At 42.7% G+C, this 22579-nt stretch overlaps 2 protein-coding genes across 4 annotated transcripts in view; both read right to left on the bottom strand.

Moving 5' to 3' along the window:
- Positions 1 to 1758: 1758 nt before the first annotated feature.
- On the bottom strand, positions 1759 to 21559 carry FMO5 (flavin containing dimethylaniline monoxygenase 5). 3 transcript variants are annotated; one of them, XM_074319248.1, is made up of 9 exons: positions 21189 to 21559; positions 20057 to 20233; positions 15786 to 15974; positions 14228 to 14390; positions 13340 to 13482; positions 11205 to 11404; positions 8456 to 8808; positions 5411 to 5483; positions 1759 to 3233 (listed from the first exon to the last, which is right to left on the bottom strand). In XM_074319248.1, exons 2-9 carry the CDS (start codon positions 20189 to 20191, stop codon positions 2888 to 2890), a joined length of 1602 nt encoding a protein of 533 aa, XP_074175349.1. In that variant the 5' UTR covers positions 20192 to 20233; positions 21189 to 21559; the 3' UTR covers positions 1759 to 2887. The 3 variants fall into 3 exon arrangements, with proteins under 3 accessions (XP_074175349.1, XP_074175348.1, XP_074175347.1); XM_074319247.1 differs by lacking the exon at positions 21189 to 21559 and adding an exon at positions 20697 to 20815; XM_074319246.1 differs by lacking the exon at positions 21189 to 21559 and adding an exon at positions 20486 to 20637.
- Positions 1759 to 22579, bottom strand: part of LOC109439642 (flavin-containing monooxygenase 5) — a 71655-nt gene continuing 50834 nt past the window's right edge. The window contains exon 9 of the transcript XR_012491893.1: positions 1759 to 2232. The gene's annotated coding sequence lies outside the window, so the exon portion shown is untranslated. The remainder of the gene's footprint in view (positions 2233 to 22579) is intronic.

Here is a 22579-nt window from a genome sequence, read left to right on the forward strand (position 1 = left end):
ATTCGCTCCCCAAGATTTGTGGTAGTGGAAGGGCCAAGGAGCATCTCGCTCAATCACTGTTTCTATCAGACCGTGGTTTATTGGGTGTTGGAGAAGGGTTGTGACTTCCGTTCAGTTAACGAGATGCTTCACCTCAGGAGCCACATCTGAATCCAAGGCAGAGGATTGCTAGTCCCCAGAGGTCCCGGCACTGGAGCTGGTGTAGTAACTGCACGGGGTGGGGGTGAGTATATCAGGAGAAGAATGAACACAGCATTTTCGTGACTAGAGGAGAGGCAGACGCTGCCAGCTGTTCATCACAATCTGTCTCCTCCTCTTCCAGACATCAGGGCTGTAGCTGGGGACGGGGCTGCCGAAATAGGAACTGCATTTCCCAGTGGCCCTTGCAGCTCTGTGCCCATGTGACTAAGTTCTCACTAAGGAATAAGAAATGGGGACATAGGCAAGTTTACAAGGCCATGGTTTACCCTGGACGTCTACTCTTTCGCCTTTCCTGGAGCTAGAACCCTTTGGGAATCGCATATGGAAGAGGGTAGGTCCACCATCAGGTTGGGTCCCTAAAAAATGACTCCATCTTCTAATCTGGACCTACTGATCTTGAACTGTTACATGAGAGATAAGTAAACTGCCATTTTGTTTATGGTATTGAGTTTTTAATTTTGCTTTTTATAGCAGTTTGGATGGCGAAGTTCTTTGGGCCTGTAACTTTTTAAAGACTGATATATTTCATAAAAGCTTTCAGTTGTAAATGTGAACTTATAATAGTATCTTTTAAAAATAAAATTCTGGAGAGTTTTACTGTTTTATTTTTTCCTCTTTCTTCTGCCCCCGCCCCACTCCAATTCAAGCCGTTGTTTCTCAGTCTAGTTATGTAGGATGCAGCTCTCTGGCCCATGCTGGTGTTATGAGCCTTTCGCTCGCCACAGCTGAGGGGGTTGGTCATTGGTCGTCAGTTGGACGCTCACAGCAGCTCATGGCAGCTCTTGCCAGCTGCCGGGTGCTCACAATGGCCAACAGCCACTCAAGCGGCATACAGTAGACCGAGGCAGCACACAGAAGCCCATGGCACTCATGCCAACCTCCAGCTGCTCCCTGCAGCTCAGCTCCAGGGAGAGCTGTTGTTCACAATCTTAGCTGTAGAGGGCGCAGCACACTGGCCCATGTGGGAATTGAACTGGTGACCTTAGCATTAGGGGCATCAGAATCCAACCACCTGAGCCACCGGGCCGGCCCCGAAAAGTTCATTTTTATATTAAGTTGATAACCCACCTACTTAAGTCCATCAATTCCACTGCTCCCCTTTGACCTGTGACAGCCCAAATAAACTCTGTTGTTTTCTGGCTCTTAACCAAAGACAGTTTGTAGACAAAAAGGTACATTTTTACTGCAACCTTTTGTTTACCCATCCAGAATCTTGACAGTCTGGTTACTTCCTTTTGGTTACCTCCCTGCCCTCCCCAGTTCCTGTCATTCTTTCCATAGGACTCTGAACCAAGGCCCTTGAAGGAATAACACATTAAACCTTAACTAGTGTACTATTTAGCTTTCTAACTCCAGGTTGGTCTCTTGGGGCCAAATAATACGTCTCTGGTATATATTTCCCTACAGTAGTCAAATCACCAGAGGAGAAGCACACCCAGTATATATCAGCGAATGGAAAACTTGTTAGGAAGAGAAACTATTTTTGTAAAGCTAAATAGAAATGATTTTTGGATTATCTGTTTTGGGTTGTGAAACAAAAACTTTCATGGCCAAAACTTTTCTGAAAGAAAGAGTTTATTGAGCCAGGTGCCAGCCAGAAAAGGATGGGGTCCTGGGGCGCACCATCTGTACCACCACCAGCGGCAGGGCTATGCACTCCTGTCATTGACGGGCTCCTTCATATCTCAGGTTTGGAGAAGAAACATGAAAGTTGTTTTGAAAGAATTTGCACTGGCTATGGATAAAGGGTGTGGGGAAAAGTGAAGAGGGGCTAGTTCTGAGATAGGTGCAAAGTCTGTAAGGAAGAAGCGTTTGTTCTTGAGGACCGGTTGTGGGCAACAGTCCGGGAAGGTCATGCGTAGCAAGGTAATGGAGGCACTGGTGGTCACTTGTGCTGGTGGTGGGCTACTGGCTCTTCTCTTTAGATAATTGTGCGATAGCTACCTGGAAGTTAACTCAGAGTTGTAACATTCATTCAGGAATGTGAGCAAGTCTTTCGATGATTTTCCACGCAGTTGTTAACTGATTAACCTCTCTTGTCTCTTTTGTCTATCCTCCGGCCTGCTATAATTTAATTTAGGACTTCTCAGAGTGTTCTTTTTCTAGTCAGGGGATGGTCGATTAAACTGTTGTATTCTAATAGCACTTGGAAATCAGTCCACAGTAAACTCTGCATATTGCATGTTTCAGACGTAGGACACAGTAATTTGATTCTGTAGGAAGGATTGATTGCTCCTCCTTACTACCTACCAAGTTTCTGGGTTTTTTCCTTAAACACAGGAGTGACTAGGCAAAGAAGCAAGATCTCTTAACCAATGATGTATAATGGTTTCCTTTGCTGTGCAGAAGCTTTTTAGTTTGATGTAGTCCCACTTGTTTATTTTTACTTTTCTTGGCCTTTGATTTATGTGTCAAATCCAAAAACTCATCACCAAGACCGATGTCAAGGAATTTATCCCCAGTGTTTTCTTCTAGGAGTTTTATGCTTTCAGGTCTTAGGTTCAAGTCTTTAATCCATTTTGAATGAAAAGCTGGGATTTCATTGTAGGGAAAAGAAAAAAGACGATTAATGCTTTGGAAAGAGAAATAAAAGTAGATTTCTGGGCAATGTGAAGCTGAGAGTTGTCCTGGAGGCATCTCTCAATCTAGCTCCCCAAAGGAAACTGGGGCAACGACACTGGAACTGCTAAAAATAGGTTATAATTATGGCAAAGAAAACAACAGCGAGCATGACCCAGGCCATCGTTAATGTTGACGTCATGGAACCACTGCTTTCAACTTGTCTGGTCATCAGAGGCTTCCTGATACGCTCATCTATGGTGAGGATGGCTTTTCGGGCTCCATCCCACTTTCCCGGGCCCTGTAGATGATACTGGATTGGAGTACAGGGTCCCAGTAATAACTGCAATGCCAGCTTGGGGTCGGTGAAGGCCAGAGACAGCAGGTTGGGCCTGACACCCATCAGGTCAGCAAGCTCATCCATGTAATCTATAAAGTCTACCTGAATGGTGTGGCGTTGGCTCTCCACATACCTGAAACACACAAGACAGAAGCCGGGGTTGTCAACAGTGAGTCAAGCAATCAAGCAGTGCTTTCTGAGTACCTGTTATTGGATCAATATTAGGCTAGGAGCCCTGAAAAACAGAGAAGAAAGATAAGTCTCTCTCCTTAAGGACTTTATAATCTACTGGAGGAGATATGATAGACGCACATGAAACAGAAGAATATACGACTTTTGGCAAGTCATGTGGTTTCAGACTGCTAAATAGAAACGTAGAAGAGGGTAGTTAAAACAGAGCTATACTAAGTCCTTGAAGGATATGGCAGATACAGATAAAGCTGAGAACAAAGAGGAAAATGTTACAAGTCAGGGGAACATCAGAGTGAAGGAATAAAATAGGAATGAGTGTAGAATGTGCGTATAGAATATCTGTAGGCACCACCTACAGTAGCGGAGGCGTGTGTGGAAAACAAGGATACATACAGGACGCAAGGATGGCAGATTCTGATCCAGGGGACTCGGATGTCATCAGAAAGAGAGAACCCACCACGAAAATTCTCAAGTTTGGGACCCTCAATTGTTTTATGAGGGCAGTGGTGGTGGGGTCCACAGTGCAGGACTTCCCAATGTTAATTCAGAATCTGGAAGGGAGGGGGGAGAATGACTTACCCCCCTCCCAATGGAGCCAAATGGAATGACTGCTTACACTAAGTACAGATCTAAAGAGCTAACAGGGCAATACCTCTGTGGAAGGAGTGGGATTTAGAAAGCTACCTGATAACTTCCTCTTTTTCCTTTCTATTCTGAAAATGAAAGAAAGAACAGTGGACAGAAGGTAGTAAGAGAAAAGCCAGGTCAAGCTAATTGAGATTAGAAGGGCTCCTAGGATTAGGAGAATCCAAAACAAGGAGAGGAAAACTGAGTGACTGTAAATTTGAGGTAGAACAGGTGAAATGGAACTGAAAGATGGTCAAATAGGAATGTACTGAAATGGAACTAAAATTTAGAAGAAAGAAGATAGGACAGAATTTGAGAGCTCTCCCTTGTGGATGTGATGCCGGCCCAAAGGTTGGTAGGCGTGCAGTTAGCCTGTAGTACTGGGTGAAACGCTGTCCTTGTCATGAAGGTTTCACAAGAGAGTCAATAAACTCACACGTACCAAACATTATGTGTAGGTAGTTAACCCTCCATAAAGGTTAAATTATACCCTTAGGGACAGCTCAGTCTGAAGGTGGCTAGACAAACGTCTAAAGAGAGGGAAAGTTGAATAGGGTATTTCAGTGCCAGAAAAGCAAAGAAAGAAAGCACTCCGGAAGAGAGTGGTTGCAGGAGCAACGACGGAAGTTACAGTGCAGGGAGCTTAGGAGGGACAAAAGGCTGAGAATTTAGAGCATATAACACAGAATACGGATTGCAGAAGTTCGGCAGTGGAAGGAAGGAAAAACTAGGAGAGCACGTGGCAAGGGTATCAGGGTGGAATAAAAACGCTCTCCTCCTCCGAGGCAGGGGACAGTAACGCCACTACAATCAATTGATGAAAACCACCTCTCTGGACCTGCAATGATCCTGCCTCTGACTTTCTCACAAAGGTTTAGGCACCTGCCATTAGCTTCCACTTTGTCTAAATAAAAGTCACCCAGTGAATAAGCTCAGTTCTGAAATTCAGATGCCAAATGACTGTCACCGAAGCACTAAGCAATCGGTGACGTACCACCTTCCCTTATCACAGGCTGTTCACACCAGGAGCCACTGTGACCCGAGCATGCTGTTCCCTGGCGACGGCCTGCCCGGTGGCCTCTGCAGATTTGTAAATCTACTTGCAGTTTGGAATTCGACCATGTCTGCGCTCAGTAGTTCATTACCGCTCTTCTGTCTTGTGGCAGCTCTACTAGCACTTGAAGCAGTCCTTGCAAAAACAATATACCTGATTTTCTCCCCATGTGCGTTTCCCTACTTGACTCTTCTTTCAGGCCCTAAACATAGGATTTTCAACACTTTTCTTCAGCTTGTCTCTTCCTTCTCACCCATAACAAACCTCTCGGTGCTATTTCTGCATTCTCTTGTCACAAACTAATTGTTTTTCCTTCCGAATGTAACCTAAATCCTGAAAACTAACATGAGAAACATAAATACAGTACACTATTGCTTTTATTAAGATCTAAGTGATTAGAGAAAGTAAGCACCTACTTTCCTGGGAGAATTTCTTACCTTTTGTCCATTTTCTCTTGAGCCTTAGTTATGTCTCTTATCATTTCACTCTGTGAGGGTAATGTCTTCAGCCCTAAGGAGAAAAGCCGAACAGTTAAGTGTGAAGTTACCTCCATAGGAACTAGAATCCTATTAACAAGTACTGCGTTCTGGAGAATTCAAAGAATTCCTTCAAGTCAGTAAGTGTGAGCTGCAGGCTGTCGTTGAACAAGGAAGAGGTGAAGGTCAGAGGCTTCCCAAGGGTTTAACCAGGTGGGAAAGGTGAGCCTGACTTATAATTCCTTGGAAGTGGTTCCCAGTAGGTGTGTCGTCTGCTCTCAGGCGTTAGGCAGGGTGTACTTAGGTAATCCTGACATTCTTGACTCCTGACATGTCCCACCACCTTTTGTGTAAAGATAATCTTCCAAGAGAAATGAGACGTGGCTGCCAATCTGCTGTTCAAGTCCAGTCCAGCCTTTTCACATACCTGGAAGTTGGCTAACGTAGTTCAGAAGGTCAGATCCTCAGACAAGTGTCTGCTACAGAGTTTCTATCTTCATTTACCTCTAAAGCTAAACTGGCCTTTGTTTGAATAGATATTTATTAGAATCCTCCCATGTGCTAGGCACGGGGCTGGGCTTGGACTACAAAGTTTAATAAACGCAATTCTTTATATAAGAGCTTTTAATACTCTACTAAGGGAGGGAGCAAATACCATTTTTTCTTGTAGATAAGGACTAATGGGGGGGAGCATATGAAGCAGAGAGAGCAGCAGAAGTACAGGTACCAGAGTACCCGCTGTGTTTGCTGCTCAGTGGGGCTGTCATGAGGGCATCTAGAAGAACGTAGGACGTATGGTAAAGACTCGCGAATGATGGGCCTGCCAGCGCAGGCTGCGTGCAGTTCGCCAGGAACCTGAATGCCATGCTAAGACATAATGCTTTCTTATCATCCAGGGAGCTGATGTAATTTCATATGCTTTTCAAGGAAGGAAAGTTGGTGAATGAAAGTACAACACTCACAAGGGCTTTCGAGAGGGCTACAAAAGAGGGAAAGAAGAAAACTCGATTTCAGTCAAGGCAAGGAAGTGGATTTGGTGTCCTAGAAAAGGGTGCAATATCTCCTTGACAAGAACACAGTAATTCCAGAGAGCAGAGGGGGAAGTTTAATGGGGAAAGGACAGGCTGGGCAAGGGGACAGGCTGAGGTGGGCAGCCATGAAAGAACAGGAGAAACTGATCCCTAGAGTTTCAAATGGGTACAGTGAAGGCAGAATTCAGGGATGAGAACGGCGAGAATTTGGTAGGTAGACAGGAAGACTGTGGGAGAACTGAAAACTCAGGGTTCCTGTTGGAATTTTGATAAAAGTGATAGGGATTCGTCTAATGATTCCTCCCTTCCAGGTCTTAGAAGAAAGCTGGAGGAATTAGCACCAGGCCTCTGTGAGCATAGGAAGCTGGGCTTTCGGTGCATTTCCCCCAAGACCCCCTCATCCCATAGCTGTAATAGAGACTCTTCGCATTTTTCCTCTTCAGCTCAACACTTCACTTGGTCCTGGAAGAGTCGTAGTTATTTAACGTGAGCTGAGACGCTCTGGCTGATTTAATGTGACTTTTACTTCTTACTCAATTGACCAAATTAAAAGATCCATTTAATATGACTGGAATGAAGCCAACTTCATGGGTTACTTGCATTTGATTCCTGGTCCAGGGCTCTCAAGTAGTATATGATCTACTGTCTAGAACTGAACGAAATTAACAATGATAGGACTTTGGGGAAATTTGGAAAGGTTTTTGATTTATCAACTCTAACACCATTGCTTCTGTTTTTTACTCTGCTACCATTGAAGATCTTCTCTAGGGAGGAGGAAGCTGTAATTCCAACCAGAAATTGGAATAGTTTTAATTAAACATTACTAATGGTCGCAAATTCTCTTATAACAACCATAGAATCAAATAATTTCTTTGTTAGAAGGAACCTTAAAGCTCATCTGATTTCTCCCTGTCCTGAGCTTTCAATCTGCTCCATGTTGGCTCGTCAAATGGCCATCCAGCCGTTTTCATTCTCTTCCTATTCTGTTTGGATTCCTCACCATCTAATTAGTCAGTCCATTCCATCTTGAAATGGCACCGGCAGATAGGAAAAAAAAATTGTTCGTTTTTTTTTTTAATGATATTGTGCAATCCTCAACATTTCACTCCTTGGTCCTGGTTAAACCCTCTGAAGAGATACTGAGCAAATAGAATCCTTTGGTACGGGACACCTCTTCAGATATTTGAACCGTCGTATCTCTCCCTTCTTCAGTTATATTAAAAATGGCACATTTTCAAATCCCTTAACCGTCCTTGCTCTCCTTTTACTGCACTCCACTTTCACTTTTAAAACATGCCTTTGGGTGTGCTCTGACCTGTTTAGAGAACAATTTTACATTGTAGGACATTATAATTTTTTAATGACGATAGATACAATTAAGCCCTTTGAAAACCATATCATTCTGCTGACTCCCATTGAGCCCTCTATTCCAAACCCCAAAGTTTTTCCTCATGTTCTAGCCAAAACTGAAAGAGGGGACATAAAGTGGGGAAAGTGAGAATTGGAGAGGTTGAATCTTCTACATTGTGGACCAGTCTTTAACCAGGTCTTAATTTTTGGGCTGAAACCAAATCACACCATTTTTATATTTCATTTTACCAGTAATGAAAGAAAATAAACTTCTTTTATCTCATAAATATATCGCAGGTGTCTAAAATCTAGGTGAGGGGATTCTGATCTAGAGTGTACATTGGCATGACCTGGAAAACATTTTCTCAAAGATCTTATATCTGCCCCACCCCAGACTTAAGAAATAAACACCATGAGGCAAAGCATGTCTATTTTGGGAAAATTCCCAGGAGACTATATGTCCATGGTTATAAACTAGCAGTTTATATTCACTCAATAATTAATTTTTGAGCACTAATTTTGTGTCAGGCACTGTTACAACCATACATACTGTCTCAGCTATTTAAAGGCAAGAACTTAAACATACTTCCAAGTTATTAAGTATTCAACTTGCATGATCACTTACCTTTGAATACTTGAGTGACCCAGCGTCCTTGGATCTCTGAAATGGGCATGATGGCACCCAAGGGCTGGATTAAGCCTATGATTGCAAGAGTTGGCTTTTCCAGATTAGGAGGGAAGACCGTTTTATACAGGGATACCTTATTTTTGACTACTTTGACAGAATCTTCAAGAAATGGAAAGGCAAAGGTATAGCCTGTTGCAAAGATTACAGCATCAATATTATCCTCTCTGGAGCCATCTTCGAATATGGCGGCTGTCTCTGTGAATTCCTTCACATTTCCTTTCACCTTCACCATACCAGAAATTATACGATTTGGCAGCTCATCATTGACTGTTGGATGCTGACTCAGGGCTCTGTGAATGGTGATAAAGACCAAAAGAAGGAGAAATGAGAGAGAACATTAGGGAGGCAAGGAGAGCGGGCAAGGAAGGAGAGAGAAATCAGTAACACACAGGTAAAATTCTACTTTGATGGAGGTGATTATGCAATATACCAGTGGTCTCCCTCTTGGCTATCCCTGAAATTTGGGAAAGGTCTAATGTATGTTGGCACAGATCAGGATCTCAGAGGAGAAGTTGGACCATAGATGACATTGAGATGGAAGATGTTGGAGAAGTGAAGGAAGAATGGTCTGATTTGGAGAGTGCATGTGTGGTTTCTCAAGGCATAATAATGGTCCCAACCACAAAACTGAGTCTTACAGCTAGCCACCAAGCCTTTTCCCTTTCTCCTCTTAACATCCCAGAGTAGTGTTATGTAGTCTCTATCTCACTTTTACAGTTGTCTTTAGGGCCTCGTGCTCCATCCCCCTTCAATCTATCTTCTTCATCATTTTTGGAGTGGTTATTCCAAAATGTATGTATTCTTATGTCATTCACTTGCTTAAAATCTTCCAATGGCTCGGGACTGTCTTTGTTCCAGACTTTTCATTTAGCAGAGCATACACAGGTTTTCACGTACCTGCCCAGTGAGCCTGGGGATGAACTTAGTTACCTTCTGTCTTTGCCATATAGTCCAACCAAACCAGAAGACACACAGGTCCCACAGCATATTTTTTGCTACCCCAAGATCTTGTACTTACAATTAGAACGCTCCTTCCTTAACCTATTTGTTTGACTATCTCTTGTTATTCCATAAAGCCTCAATTTATTTTGTAATGACCAAAATTGTAGCTACTACAGTTCCTCAATTGGGTGAAATAAATGGTTCAAAACTTGTTGGGCCATCAACCTCAAAGTATCACCCCACTGACTAATTTCAAAGGAATAAAATATCTTTACCAAGGAGAAGCCTGGTGGATACCACCTTTTCTAAGTGATCAAATCTAACCTCATTCATGTGGGATAATTGCTAGCACGTGGCTCCTGATGTGAGCTACCGAGAAGACACACCTATGAGTATTTGTGCTAGAAATTTTCATCTGAACATAATAAAGGAAGAATAACTATGCAAGTACAAATGGAGAGAATTTCCGTAAAACAATCAGCTTGGATTTTTTATAAGTGAAGAATTATTTCAGATTAAGAGAAAGACACATGACAACTAAATGCTGTGGTGAAATACCTGAGAGGATCCTGGATTAAAAAAATAAAAAAGGTATAAAGATACATTATTGGGGCAATTTGGGAAATTTGAATGTGTGATATATTAGATAATGATATTTTATCAATGTTAAATTTCCCTAGTGTGGTTATTGTGTTACATTTATATAGGAGAGTACCCTTTTTCTTAGGCAATATATGCTGAATAATTCAGGGTAAAAATGAATTAATGATTGCAACTCTGTCTTAAATGGTTCAGAGAAAAAAAATGTATATGTATATATGCATGGATGCATGTAGTATGTATGCTATCTATGTACGGAGCAATTTTTAGAGAGGGGGGGAAAGAAGAGCAGATAAGGCAAACTGTTAATAGGTGGCTCTAAATGAAGCATATATGGGTGCTCATTGTACGTACTATTTTGTATTAAGTAAATCTGAACATTTTTTAAAATTGGATGGAAACCAGCACTTAAAATTAGCTCTAGAAATGCTTTCACAGTCTCCTTCCTTGGCTGTGTGAGGACTCCCACCCTTCATACCGCAGAACATGCCATGCATTTCTCTGTCTTATTCCATTGTCTCTCTTCTATTAGAGTATTTAAGGTAAAATCCATTTCTCGGGTCTGCCATTGATTTCTTATGTGCTCTCGGGCAAATGAGTTTCCCTAAGTGTCAATTTTTAGATCTGTAAAATGAGCTAAAACACCAAGCTATAGGGAGGGCTGTAGTGAGCATTACATGAGATGATGCCTGTAACCATTTAACACCATTAACTTCGTGCTTGTCTTGCACGAAGTCCTCAGATAGGTGAGGTGTTACTATTTGTATTAATACTCCTAGTAGGTCTTTAATCTCTATATTCTCATGCCCAGTATAATGCTTGGCTCATAGGAGGTGCTCAGTGTTGATGGATGAATGATTGATGCACTGCCCTCTGCTACGTTTTTATTGTCGTCACTGGGTGTCATGGAAAAGAACTGGTACCTGGGGAAATGCTCATATGGTTGATGCCAAGGTGAGTTCTAGACCGAAGATTACAGACCAGTAGATCTTGGGCTTCTGTGGGGACAAGGTAGAAATCTGATCTCACACTCTGTGGCTTTTCTTAATGTATGTGTAGAGGTAGCTCCACTATTAGCCTATGTGAACAGACCTTCTTTTTGTGTCCTGGCCATTACTGCCCCACTGCCATCCTGGAAACATACCTGTGTTTAGGCTTCAGGCCGTACATTTTGTGGTTAAACCTTTGGTTCATCCGTCTTTCCAAATATGTGTTTAATAATGATTGAGAAAGAATCTTTGTCAGATAATTTTTAAGTCGAGAAAAGAACAACAAATCAAAAGGATATCCGTGGTCTCCCACACGATTCATGATCCAAGCCCCTCTCCTGGTGCTGAGGAAAACCTGGGACATTAGAAAAAATGGTTTGCTTTTACCATTCTCTGGCTCGTCATCCTGTAAAAGTACCTCATTAGTCTGGCTTTTGAGATCTTGCAATGTTTTTTTGTTTCCTGCCATTTTCCTTCTCAAACAGTAAGTTTACAATTAAATTGGTGTGTTCACTGACCAAAAATATGTCTTGGTTTGAACCACCACTGCCTTTCTCTTTAATATCATTATACCTCCTTGAAAACGCCTATCCCCTTAATTCTCCAAAGCCTATTCAGTTTTAAGATCCAGATCAAGTTTGGCTCTTCCATGAAGACACCACTCACTGTTCTGGCTTACAGTTTTTCTCTCCTTCTTCTGAAATTCTCTGATATTTACCCCTGTCCAACTCATTGAAAATCGTGAAACAACAGAGCTAAAAGCAACTGAATATCATTTAATTCAAAACCCTCAAAGTCCTTTTTGCATTTGACATTGTTTGAATTACTTCCCCCCAAAAATTGTGATTGATTAATTTTATTGATGATAAACTCTTTATTTCCTATAACTGTAATATGTAAGTGTGCTTAATTATGGTAGCACCTAAGGTCACCATCGGTGAGAATATAAGCCTGAAGTTAAACACTCTTGTTTTGTGTCCCTCCAGATATGCTCGCTCTGGTGTGGAAGGAGGGCACACACATCTTTTAGTCTCCCCGACACATCATCATCACAGCTCCATTTATTGAGAATCGTGACCTGTACTTCACTACGCCAGGTTCTTTATCTGCATCTTATTTAATCACCACAACAACCTCTTGTGGTCGGTATTGTGGTCCCCATTTTATGAGCGAGAGGCATGAAGACGATGCATAAGTGGCCTCAGGTCATACATGTAAAAGTGGCAGAGCGGAATTTCCAACCCAGGTCTGACTGACTCCATAGCCTGTATTTAAGAAATGTCTCATTGATTATTTAATGGAAAAACTGAAGATTGCTGGTAGAATAACAGGAAACTGGACAGTCTTTTGATGTCCTCTGCTGCCTGAAGTGCATGTTCAGAGCTGATCAAAGTTTGACCTTGAATTACCTGGCAGAGCCTACTTTCTCTACATTATAAAACTCTCTAGAGATAGATGTGAGCTGTAAGGTATATATACATATACACATTGCCTTATGGCCATTTGTCTCAGCTGTAAGAAAACGGTAATCTGCCCACAGAGGGATAATCATGACCTTCACACATATTCTCACCGATGGTGACCTTAACGCTCTCATAATTATGCACTTTTAGATGTCACAGTTGAAAGAGCGTGCATGGTCTTAGGAATGAAATGGTTTTGTGTGCAATCACTATCACTTTTGTTTTATACGTATATGAGGAATGTCAATGCTCGGAGCCTCAATACAGGTTTCCTACCGTGTTTCCCCAAAATTAAGAACTATCCTGACCATCACCTCTAATGCATTTTTTGGAGCAAAAATTAATACAAGACCCGGTCTTACTTTAATGTAATATAATACTGATCTTATATGATATAATAATAATATAATATAATACCAGGTTGTGAAGAAGAAAATTCCCCACCATCCTGAGTGCCAAGCTTAGTGACCCTGGGTGTTTCTGTGAGAGCCTGGCACACCTGCTGGCCAGCAGAATACCACACTTCTGAACGCTGCATTCCAAGAAGCTCTCCCAGCAATTACTGGTCTCCTTCAACGCCGAGGCCCACTCTGAAGGGAAGGCCAATGGACTATGAACACCCTCTGTGGTCATGACCTCATTCCTTAGGGTGAGGCCAACTGGGTGATGGGAATCTAACTGGCAACTTTGGCTGCCAGTGAGGCAATGCAAGCAAGCCCTGCATTTGTCATCCGCGCTGACCAGCTCTGTGCAGGTCTCCATACTCCCCCTTGGGTCCACCTTCAACTTCCACAGTGAAACAAAGTAAATAATTTGCTGATTCAAACCTGCTTGGCTGTGTGGCTAATCTCCACGGCCAGATCCCCTCCAGAGTTCCCAATGCCAATCACAATGACTCTCTGTCCAGTGAAACTGACTGGATTCTTATAGTCTCGACTATGGAAGTACTGTCCTTTGAACTTCTCAATTCCTGCAAGAGAAGGGAAAACAATCAGACGCCTTACCTGATGGTGTTTGACAAATCATTTTTCTTGGCAGTGTGTAGACTTTAAGCCTACACTCTCCGCACGTTCTCACTTTACTCAGCTGCACTCTTGCCTCTGGACATTTTTGCCTGTTTTCTTTTCCCATGGCCTCCGAGCAGAACCTTGTGGTTTGCTTCCCGTAAGAGTCTCCTTCATTCAGGACCTGTTTGTTTCTGGACTTGTAGAACCAGAAATCCAAACTACTCTGGAAAGCTTCCATTCTCTTTTGTCTGTTCATCCTCCTTAAATACCTACTCACATTCAATTGGAGCATATGTTTTTATAAAGTCTGGAGTGTACGCAGAATGCTTCTTTTTTTCCCAAATGAGTCTGTAATGAATTCTTTCCTCAAGCTTTAATTTCTTCCTATACACTCAGTATTTCTGTTTCCTCAATTGCTGAAAAGGTCCTCATCCAAACTAATACAGATCGACTCCATGTTCTTGCTTGTCATTCTTAGAAAAACTACAGTCATTGTGAAAGTAGATATAGAGCCGTCTCAACTTTCCCCTACTCTCCCAAACTCCCATTGTCTCCAGGTCCCAAAGGGCAGTAACACAGTTACCCCACCGTGTTGCTGGAGGATACGCAGAATCAGGATAAGTAATCACTCAGATGGAAACCCCCCCATTTCTCGGGGTCAGGTCACAGGCACGGTTCAAGGGTCTCCCTGCCCGGTAGGCTACTCACCAGGGAAGCTTTCCAAGGGCAAGTGAGCATTGGTGTGGTGGCCAGTGCAAACCATGACCCCATCGAAGACAGTCACCTCCTTTTTCCCTTCAGATTCCGTGACCACCTCCCATTGGCCTGAAGTGGGGAAATCAGGCTGCTTCTTCACACTGCACACAGTGGTCTGCAAAGAAAAGCGATGGCCACAGGGGCTGGACCGTGGCCTGTACAGTGGGCATCGTCCCCGACACCACTTTCCTTACACAGCGTCACACAAAGGGCTGGTATATCATGGTAGGGCTCACGCAGGGATATTTGATTTTCATGTTCCACAGATAAGAACTTTTTGGGGGTTTATGGTCAGAGTGAGAAAACTTCCATGAGGCAGGCTACATAAAACACAGTTGTCAGGCTAACTTTGCACTCTCCTCTGCTTCTAGAAACATGCAAACTACCACTTCTCCTGGACAAGGCCCTAAGGCAATGTGACACTTCATTAAAATTTGTGTTTCTGTGCTTCTGAGACACTAAGACACTCCATGCGCTCAATGCCTTTTCCTCCCCTGACCCCCAGACATCGTGAGACCCTCTGATGTCTTCTTACTCCCAAGTCCTGTTCTCGCTGTGTAGCCTTAAACGTGTAGCTGAGCTGTAGGGCTCCCTTTCCTAGTGGAGCAGAAAAACATCTCAGTGGGTCATTTACGCAAAATAATATTTACGTAATATTTACGTAAAAGGTAGAAACTTCTAGTTATAAAATAACTAATGCCTGGGTGTAGTGTACAATATGGTGACTATAGTTAACACTGCTGTGTGGCATATTTGAAAGTTGATACGAGAGTCAATCTTAAGAGTTCTTATCACCAGGAAATAAAAGGTAGAAGATTTGGGCTTGTTGCCAGCTGTCAGAAATATATGTTCTTTTATGGCTGCGGCTGAAAATGATAGAAAAATCGTGGAAGACTTTACAGCAGGAAGAAACCACTGAAGTGATGGAGTACAGTCATAGTTTTACAGAAAAGAAAATGAGGACACATCAAAGTTGAGGAACTTACTTGTCTAAGTCACAAGATGTTAACAGGAGAACAAAGACTAGAATGCAAGTTTTTCTTCCCCAATTCAGTGTTCTTCCCCTTTCACCAGTTAACTTCTTTGCTTGCTCTATAACTACTCCATTGGGAGGTTATGATCACATAAAATCACGTATTGGAGAATACTTTGGAAAGTATAAAAGGGCCAAGAAATAGCTGACAAGTTGTGGAAAAAGAAGTCCCCATGCCTGTCAGTCCCCTTGTCTAACTGGGACAACAGTTCCCCTCATTTGTTTTATTGCACTTAAATAGTATCACATGAAGGCATTGGAAACATTCTGGCAGGTGGTTTACTGGATCTGGGGCCAAAATATAAAAATGGGGACCTTTCCATGAATATTCTTCTGGCACAGAGGAGACAAAGTGTGGAGTCTTTGTCTGGATGGGACACAAACATGTGCATATCAAAGCCATCTTTACATGTCACCACATTATTCATTTACTTAACGGACAACTTGAAGCCCAAAGATACCTACAGAATCCCCTACCTTGAATCGAATATACTTTAGAAGGTCAAATTCTTTGGCGTACATCCGGAAATACTCCAGCACCTGGGAGTTGTGCATGAAGTTAGGAAAATGAGCGGGGATCGGATAGTCGCTGAAGCACATAATCTCCTTTGAAGTGTTGATGATCACTGATTTGTAGATACTGGCCCTTCCTTCTTCAGGATTTTCCTGCAGTAAATCAGAAGCATTCATAGCAACTTGAGAATTAACTTCCTGGTTTACAAGCAGCCAATAAACATTTCAGAAAGTTTTCTGAAAGTAATGCCATTTAAAAAAAGTTATCCACACACACACCCTGCATATCTCCCAGTATTTGTGCCCTCCTGTATGTAGTCTCTCCACCTTGAATCTGAGTTGTCTTTATGACTTGCTTTTGACCAACAGCATGCAGTTGGAAGGATACTGAATGGCTTCAGAGATGTGTCGTAAATAATCTGGCAGCCTCTGCCTGGGGCTCTTAGAAAGCTGGCTCTGGTGGAAGTCAGCAGCCCCAGAAGAAGTCCAGATACCCTGAGGCCACCGTACTGCGAGGAAGCCCAAGGGAGACCCCTGAAGAGACTGTCTGGGATGGAGAGATGTGCAGACAGCCCCAGAAATTCTAGTTGTCCCAGCTGCAGTTCTAAGCACGTGAGCAAACAGACCATAGCAGATGTCCAGTTTCAGCTGTCACCGGATTGCAGCAACATGAGATTCCAAGTGAGAACTGCCCATCTAAGTAATAGTCTTAAATATTTTATATATTTCAAAGCCTAGGTAAGTTGCAAGGGTTTATATATACTTGTGAGATTGCTCTCTAGGAATCAATGCACTAACTTAGATTCTGTCTTGTAGGTGTTCCCATTTTACCTCTGTTTTACTAAACAAAGACTGATACTCAGTGTTAGCAAAAATGGGGTGAAATGGGAACTCAGATTCAAGCTGGAGAGAGTATAACTTAGTACAATGTGCTTTGCACACTTTCTAACATCAGTCTGACCGAACATTACTGATGAAACCAAGAATTGATGGAAATTAATATCATGAGAACTTATATATACTGTAGTACCCCCTTATTCGCTCTCCAAGGTTTCCGTTACCCACAGTCAACTTCGGTCTGAAAATATTAAATGGAAAATTCCAGAAATAAACAATTTGTAAATTTTAAATTGCGAGCTATTCTGAGTAGCTGATGAAATCTGGTGCCCTCCCTCTCTGACCCGCCCATGATGTGAACCATCTTTTTGTCTAGTGTCTCCACGCTGTGTGCGCCACCTGCCCCTTAGTCACTTAGTAGCCATCTCAGTTATCAGATGGACTGTCATGGTATCACGGTCCTTGTGTTCAACTGACCCTCACTTTACTTCATAACGGCCCCAAAGCGCAGGCGTAGTGATACTGACAATATGGGTGTGCCAAAGAGAAGCTGTGACGAGCTTCTATTCAGTGAAAAGTGAGTCCTGTACGAAAAGATTGTGAGAGAGAAACCACATTCGTATAACTTTTCTTACAGTCTATTATAATTGCTCTACTTTATTATTAGTTATTGTTCTTAATCACTTACTATGCCTAATTCATAAATTAAACTTTATCATAGGTATGCATGTATAGAACATAAATAGTACATATAGGGTTCGGTAGTATCCATGGTTTCAGGCATCCACTGGGGGTCCTGGGACATCTCCCCCTGGATAAGAGGGCATAATTATTACTGGAAAGTACTCAGCAATAACAAAAAGGAGACAAGTGGTGAATCCTACTCCTGTTTGGCAGGTGGAATAGAGAAAGAAGAATAGAGATAAGAAAATGCAAGTGATGATATTTGAGAAGAAAAAGATACGTACTGAACCCCTGGGACCTGTCCCCAGAAAGAGAAAATGGAAGCCCTGAATCCCTTGTGTCTTACTGGACACCTGGTAGCAATAGTGGAATCCCAAGGGGCTTTGGATGGTCCTATGTCTGAAATCCCCAATAAATTACAGACAAGTTAGGGGGTAGGATTGCGGAGAGCGAGTCTCCAAATAACAAGCCAGGCTGTGGTAGAGAAGCCGATCTCAGATACAGGAAGTCTTTAGGAAACCAGCTTCGGCATGGAAAATGTGTTTAATCAGCTACTGATGGGTGTTTCTAGGACTCAGGCTGCACAAATGTGTGACTGTGGACTACGTGAGAATGAAGGTCTCTAGTTCCCACTCAAGGCATTTTGCATCTCAAGGATTCATTTACGAAAAATAAATATTTTTGGTACCTAATATGTGCCAGGTATCACACTTGGCTCTACAAATATAGAGGTGTGTGTGTGTGTGTGTGTGTGTGTGTGTGTGTACGTAAAATATATAACATATATATATTAAAATATATGTAAAATATGTATATACATATACATATATATATATTAGACACAGATGTGATCTGTCTTAACATAAGTCAGAGAGTTACAATAGTACCTCGGTTTTCAAACATCTCTGTTGACGAACTTTTCGGTTTACGAACGCCGCAAACCCAGAAGTTTTCGAACACGCCTCAGAAGTTGAACATGTCATGCGGCTTCCACTGAGTGCAAGATCCTGACGCCTAGCTCTCAGCTTTTTTCGAATGTTTCAGAACTCGAACGGTCTTCCGGAAAATATTATGTTCAAAAACTGAGGTACCACTGTATTATGAAATTCAGCTTATTTATTTTCAAGGAAGCAGTTTACAGGGTGTTGAAATGTTTCCAAGAGGAAAACCAGAAAAAACTCTTAAGTCTTTAACAGAGAACAATTGTAAGCCGCTTTGGAGATAAAAGCACAATCTGATAATCAGGTAGGACGGTGGACCCTTGACTGATTTTGTGCTGAGTCAGCAGTTGCCAAACCTGGCTGAGATGCTTACCAGGGACACTAGGTTGGGGGGCCCCACCCCGGGCCTACTGAGTGATAACTGACATGTAGCCCTTATTGTGCACCTGGCAGTGTCTTAATGATTGACACAATTATTCCTTCACTTAGTCCCCACAGAAACTATATGCGGGTACTGTTATTATCTCCTAATGGAAGACGAAGAAACAGGTGCAGAGAGGGTGACTGATTTTCCCCAATATCACACTGCGAGGAGGGTGCAGACACAGGATTTCACCCCAGATTATGCTCTTAACCTCTGTACTCTGTGGTGGCTGAAGCTCCAAAGCATAATTTTCTATTGATTATGAAGCACTAACAGCCTTTTCAGCCCGTGCCCGAGACTGATTATGACAGAGCCATTGGCGGTGTGGTCCGCTAAGGGGTGTCCACTCTAGATCTGAGTAAGGACTCGTATCACACAGAGTTAGGCCCCAAAGACAGAGCCAGGATGCCAAAGGACTGTACTGCTGTGTAAATAAGGGATGTTGTGAAAACACTTCTAAGTAGCTGGTCAACGCTGTGTTAGTTTTTATGAAATAGGAAACATATCTGAACACCTCAATGCCATTTCCTGGTTTGGAAAGTGAGCTTGTTTAAAAGCAAACACAATGCAGCTCACTGTGGAGATCAGGAAAGGAGGCTGATATTCTATGGCACTAATAAGCGTAACTTTCATTTAAGTGGATGATTCCTGACTGTTAGTAAGAAGTTATAGGGCTGCATGTGCACATTAAAGCAACTGGACTTTAAAACTGAATATACGCAAGAAGAAAACCGCGTCACAGGTGCCCTCTGCCTACTTCTGAAGACGGACTTTAAACTGCTGTTTTGATTTCTCAAGTGAAGTAAAAGTTCAAATCAACAAAGGCAGCTGTGTTACATATTGTACCAAAGGACTATGATTATTAGAGAATGATCTAAAGTGAACCAGAATTCAAAAAAAGGAAAGAAGGTCAGAGAAGATTGAACAGGGGGAGTCCTGGAAGGATTTGTATCAGGTAGTCTAGATCACTTACCTACTAACGCAGACCAGGAGCAACCCTTGAAATTTTAAAATCACTTTACATTTTCTAATGTTTTTTTATTTTGTTGCCCTCCCCCCCCATCGTTACCACATTCTGGATAGCAGCAAAAATCTTTAAATGTAAACGATCTCTGTGCCATTTTCCTAAACATCAGTAGAGCAAAAACAAATGACACCTGTGTCCCATCTTGTTGCCAGCCCAGGGTAAGAGGAACCTGCAGAGAGGTGACAGCTGCTGAGAAGAGGTCAGCAGGCTGACTTCTAACAGACTTAGTCACTGTCAAGGCCATCATATTTCCTGACACGAGATAAATATCTCATGCACCTGCTTGCAGCGAGGGTCCCAAGTGTTAAAGAACCAGATTTACCTGGAACCTCCAGAGCCCTCCGAAGTCATCAGTCCTTTCAAAGCAGACAGGCTCCAAGCCTTCTTCCAGGCAGCACTTGATGGATACCAGCCCGCTCACGCCTCCCCCAATCACCGCAATTCTTTTCTTGGTCATTGTCTCCAGGGATCTTCACAGGGCTGGGTCAAGTAGCTTGTCCTAAAGAAAGGATGACAAACGACAGTTAACACCTTTCAAGGAAGACCTTGGCCATAGAATCCGAATAAATCCTGCAACAACAGGTGACTTTTGGAAGGCCAGATTCTGCTGTCTTAGCCGCAGGGAATTGTTTCCTGTGGGATAGGGGAGCCTGGGCCTGCAAGACCCAGAGGCCTGCCCAGAGCTGAGAGCTCTGTGGTCAAACCGGATCTCACTGCCTTTCCTGCCTGCAGCACGGGGCGGACCCCTCACCTGCGATCCACAGGCTGCTCTGCACTGTTGGCCGTTTTCGATGAAATATAAAGCAGCAAAGTGCAAACAGCAACAGCTAATGGGGAGGGGCTGTTCCCGCACCTCCTCTTTCAGCCAACATCCCGCCCACTCAGCGGCACCCATTCCCTCCCTCAGCGGGAATTAAATATGGGTGGAACCTGCTTTGGGCCGAAAATATTAATCTTACAACCTCTGGTTTTCAGCTGCTGTTTCCGCACTCTCAACTGCTCACTCTGGGGTGGGAGCTGCAGTGTATCCCCATTGCTCCCCTCCCCTTTGTTACCACTTTCAACTTCCTGGTATTTGCCTTAAAGTGACAAACTCCTGCTGAATTGAAACTGTCAACAACCTCAAAGCAAGCCTTGCGCCAAAAGTTTAAGTGGGAATTCCTACCGTTCAGGAGATCTGTTAAAACAGCTCCCGGCCCTTCGGCCACACCCACCTAACCCCCACCTCATAGATTGGATCTTTGGTTGTTTGCTTCTGATAGAATTTACTTTAAAACACCCGTGCACTGAGTGGGCGCTGGTCTTTCCTACTTAAAGGGACTCAGAGTTTAATGCAGAAAACCAAAACGCAGATCTTATCAACATAATAAAAATACTTTTTAAAAGCGCTTTCTTTCATGCAGGTACATGTGCAATTAAAAACATAAAATATCCACTTTTGAAATGTAACTTACGTTTTTCAACTACGAAGTCATGCAGCAAAGGCCAATAGGATGGATGTAGGATTTCACGCAGTGGGTCAGAATCAGGGCCCATCCGACCCAGGGATCCATTTTGACAGATGTCAGGGGTTTTAGAGAGATAGGTTGTGGCTGATGCCATCTGTCTTTGTTCCCTGAGTCAACTTTGCTCCAGATGGTTGCATGCCAACCATAGCAGCGCTGGTGTTTCACTTGCTGGTTTCGCCCGAAAAGTATCGCTTGTGAGTTAATAGTTATTACTCAAGGGCTTACATAATATGGTTCAAAAGCGTTCACGGGAATGGATACAAAATCGAGACAGCAGCTCTATGAGGCAAATACTTATCATCACCCCGTTTTCCAAGTAAGTAGAAAGGCAGGGGGGATGCAAACCAGGCAGTGACTTCAAGCCTGGGCTTCCAATCACTGTCCCTACTGCTCCTTTATGAGGATGTTTTTACTTATTTAGCCACAAGTCCTGCCCCTGTTTCCCGTCTCTGTATTGCACCCCCTTTTGCCTAACTCCTGCCTTGACAACTCTTTACTTGAACTGCTTTTCGCTGAGCTGTAACTTGCCACGTTTCAGCTACTTTGAAACATGTTTAAAAATAAATCTTTGGTTTGGGGAATCACTTGGCTCCGTCAGAAAGATTCCTGCTCAATATATAGTATGAATTATATGAAAATATAGTAAACACACACACACACACACACACACACACACACACACACACAGTGGAGGACACTTGGTATCAACACAGCCTAATAGGAGAATGAGGGGGAAGAGCCTCAAAGATGGAGTTTTACCCATTTTCTTAGTAATTAAAAAACATGATTTTGCTTTCTGATGTGGTTCTGTCTTTCGGATGTGGTTCTTATTTATCAAAATGTCATGACTGTTTCAGTAGTCACATCAAGATGACCTAATGTAAAAGTTCTTATTTAAGGAAAAAAAAGGCTGGTGTTTACTTTTGTCCTGAATTGTCTTCTCCCTTTGCTACAGAAATCCTTTATTTAACTATCGTCTTCACACAGATTACCAGCAAATAGAATGCCTCTTGTCCCCAAACATCTTTCCTTCTGTCTAACGCTACTTTCTCCCTGAAAGAAAAAAAGCGTGTTTTTTTTTTTCTTTTTTTCTGTTACTTAAATGTATCTTCCTTGAGATTTCAGGAAAATTAGCTTCTCATTCTATTGCTCTCCAAGATTTATGGTAGTGGAAGGGCCAAGGAGCATCTCGCTCAATCACTGTTTCTATCAGACTGTGGTTTATTGGGTGTTTGAGAAGGAACGTGACTTCCGTTCAGTTAACGAGATGCTTCACCTCAGGAGCCACATCTGAATCCAAGGCAGAGGATTGTTAGTCCCCAGAGGTCCCGGCACTG

This window comes from Rhinolophus sinicus, linkage group LG14 (genome assembly GCF_036562045.2).
Source record: "Rhinolophus sinicus isolate RSC01 linkage group LG14, ASM3656204v1, whole genome shotgun sequence".
In the NCBI taxonomy this organism is placed as follows: domain Eukaryota; kingdom Metazoa; phylum Chordata; class Mammalia; order Chiroptera; family Rhinolophidae; genus Rhinolophus; species Rhinolophus sinicus.

Bases quoted from the DNA above. Each gene is read 5' to 3' on its own strand.
- FMO5 (XM_074319248.1), bottom strand. From the start codon at position 20,191: ATGACCAAGAAAAGAATTGCGGTGATTGGGGGAGGCGTGAGCGGGCTG. The intron at 15,975-20,056 runs GTAAATCTGGTT...GATTTACTGCAG, and splicing joins GAGGGCTCTGGAGGTTCCAG to GAAAATCCTGAAGAAGGAAG. The intron at 8,809-11,204 runs GTATGTTTCCAG...CACCATTCACAG, and splicing joins GGCCTGAAGCCTAAACACAG to AGCCCTGAGTCAGCATCCAA.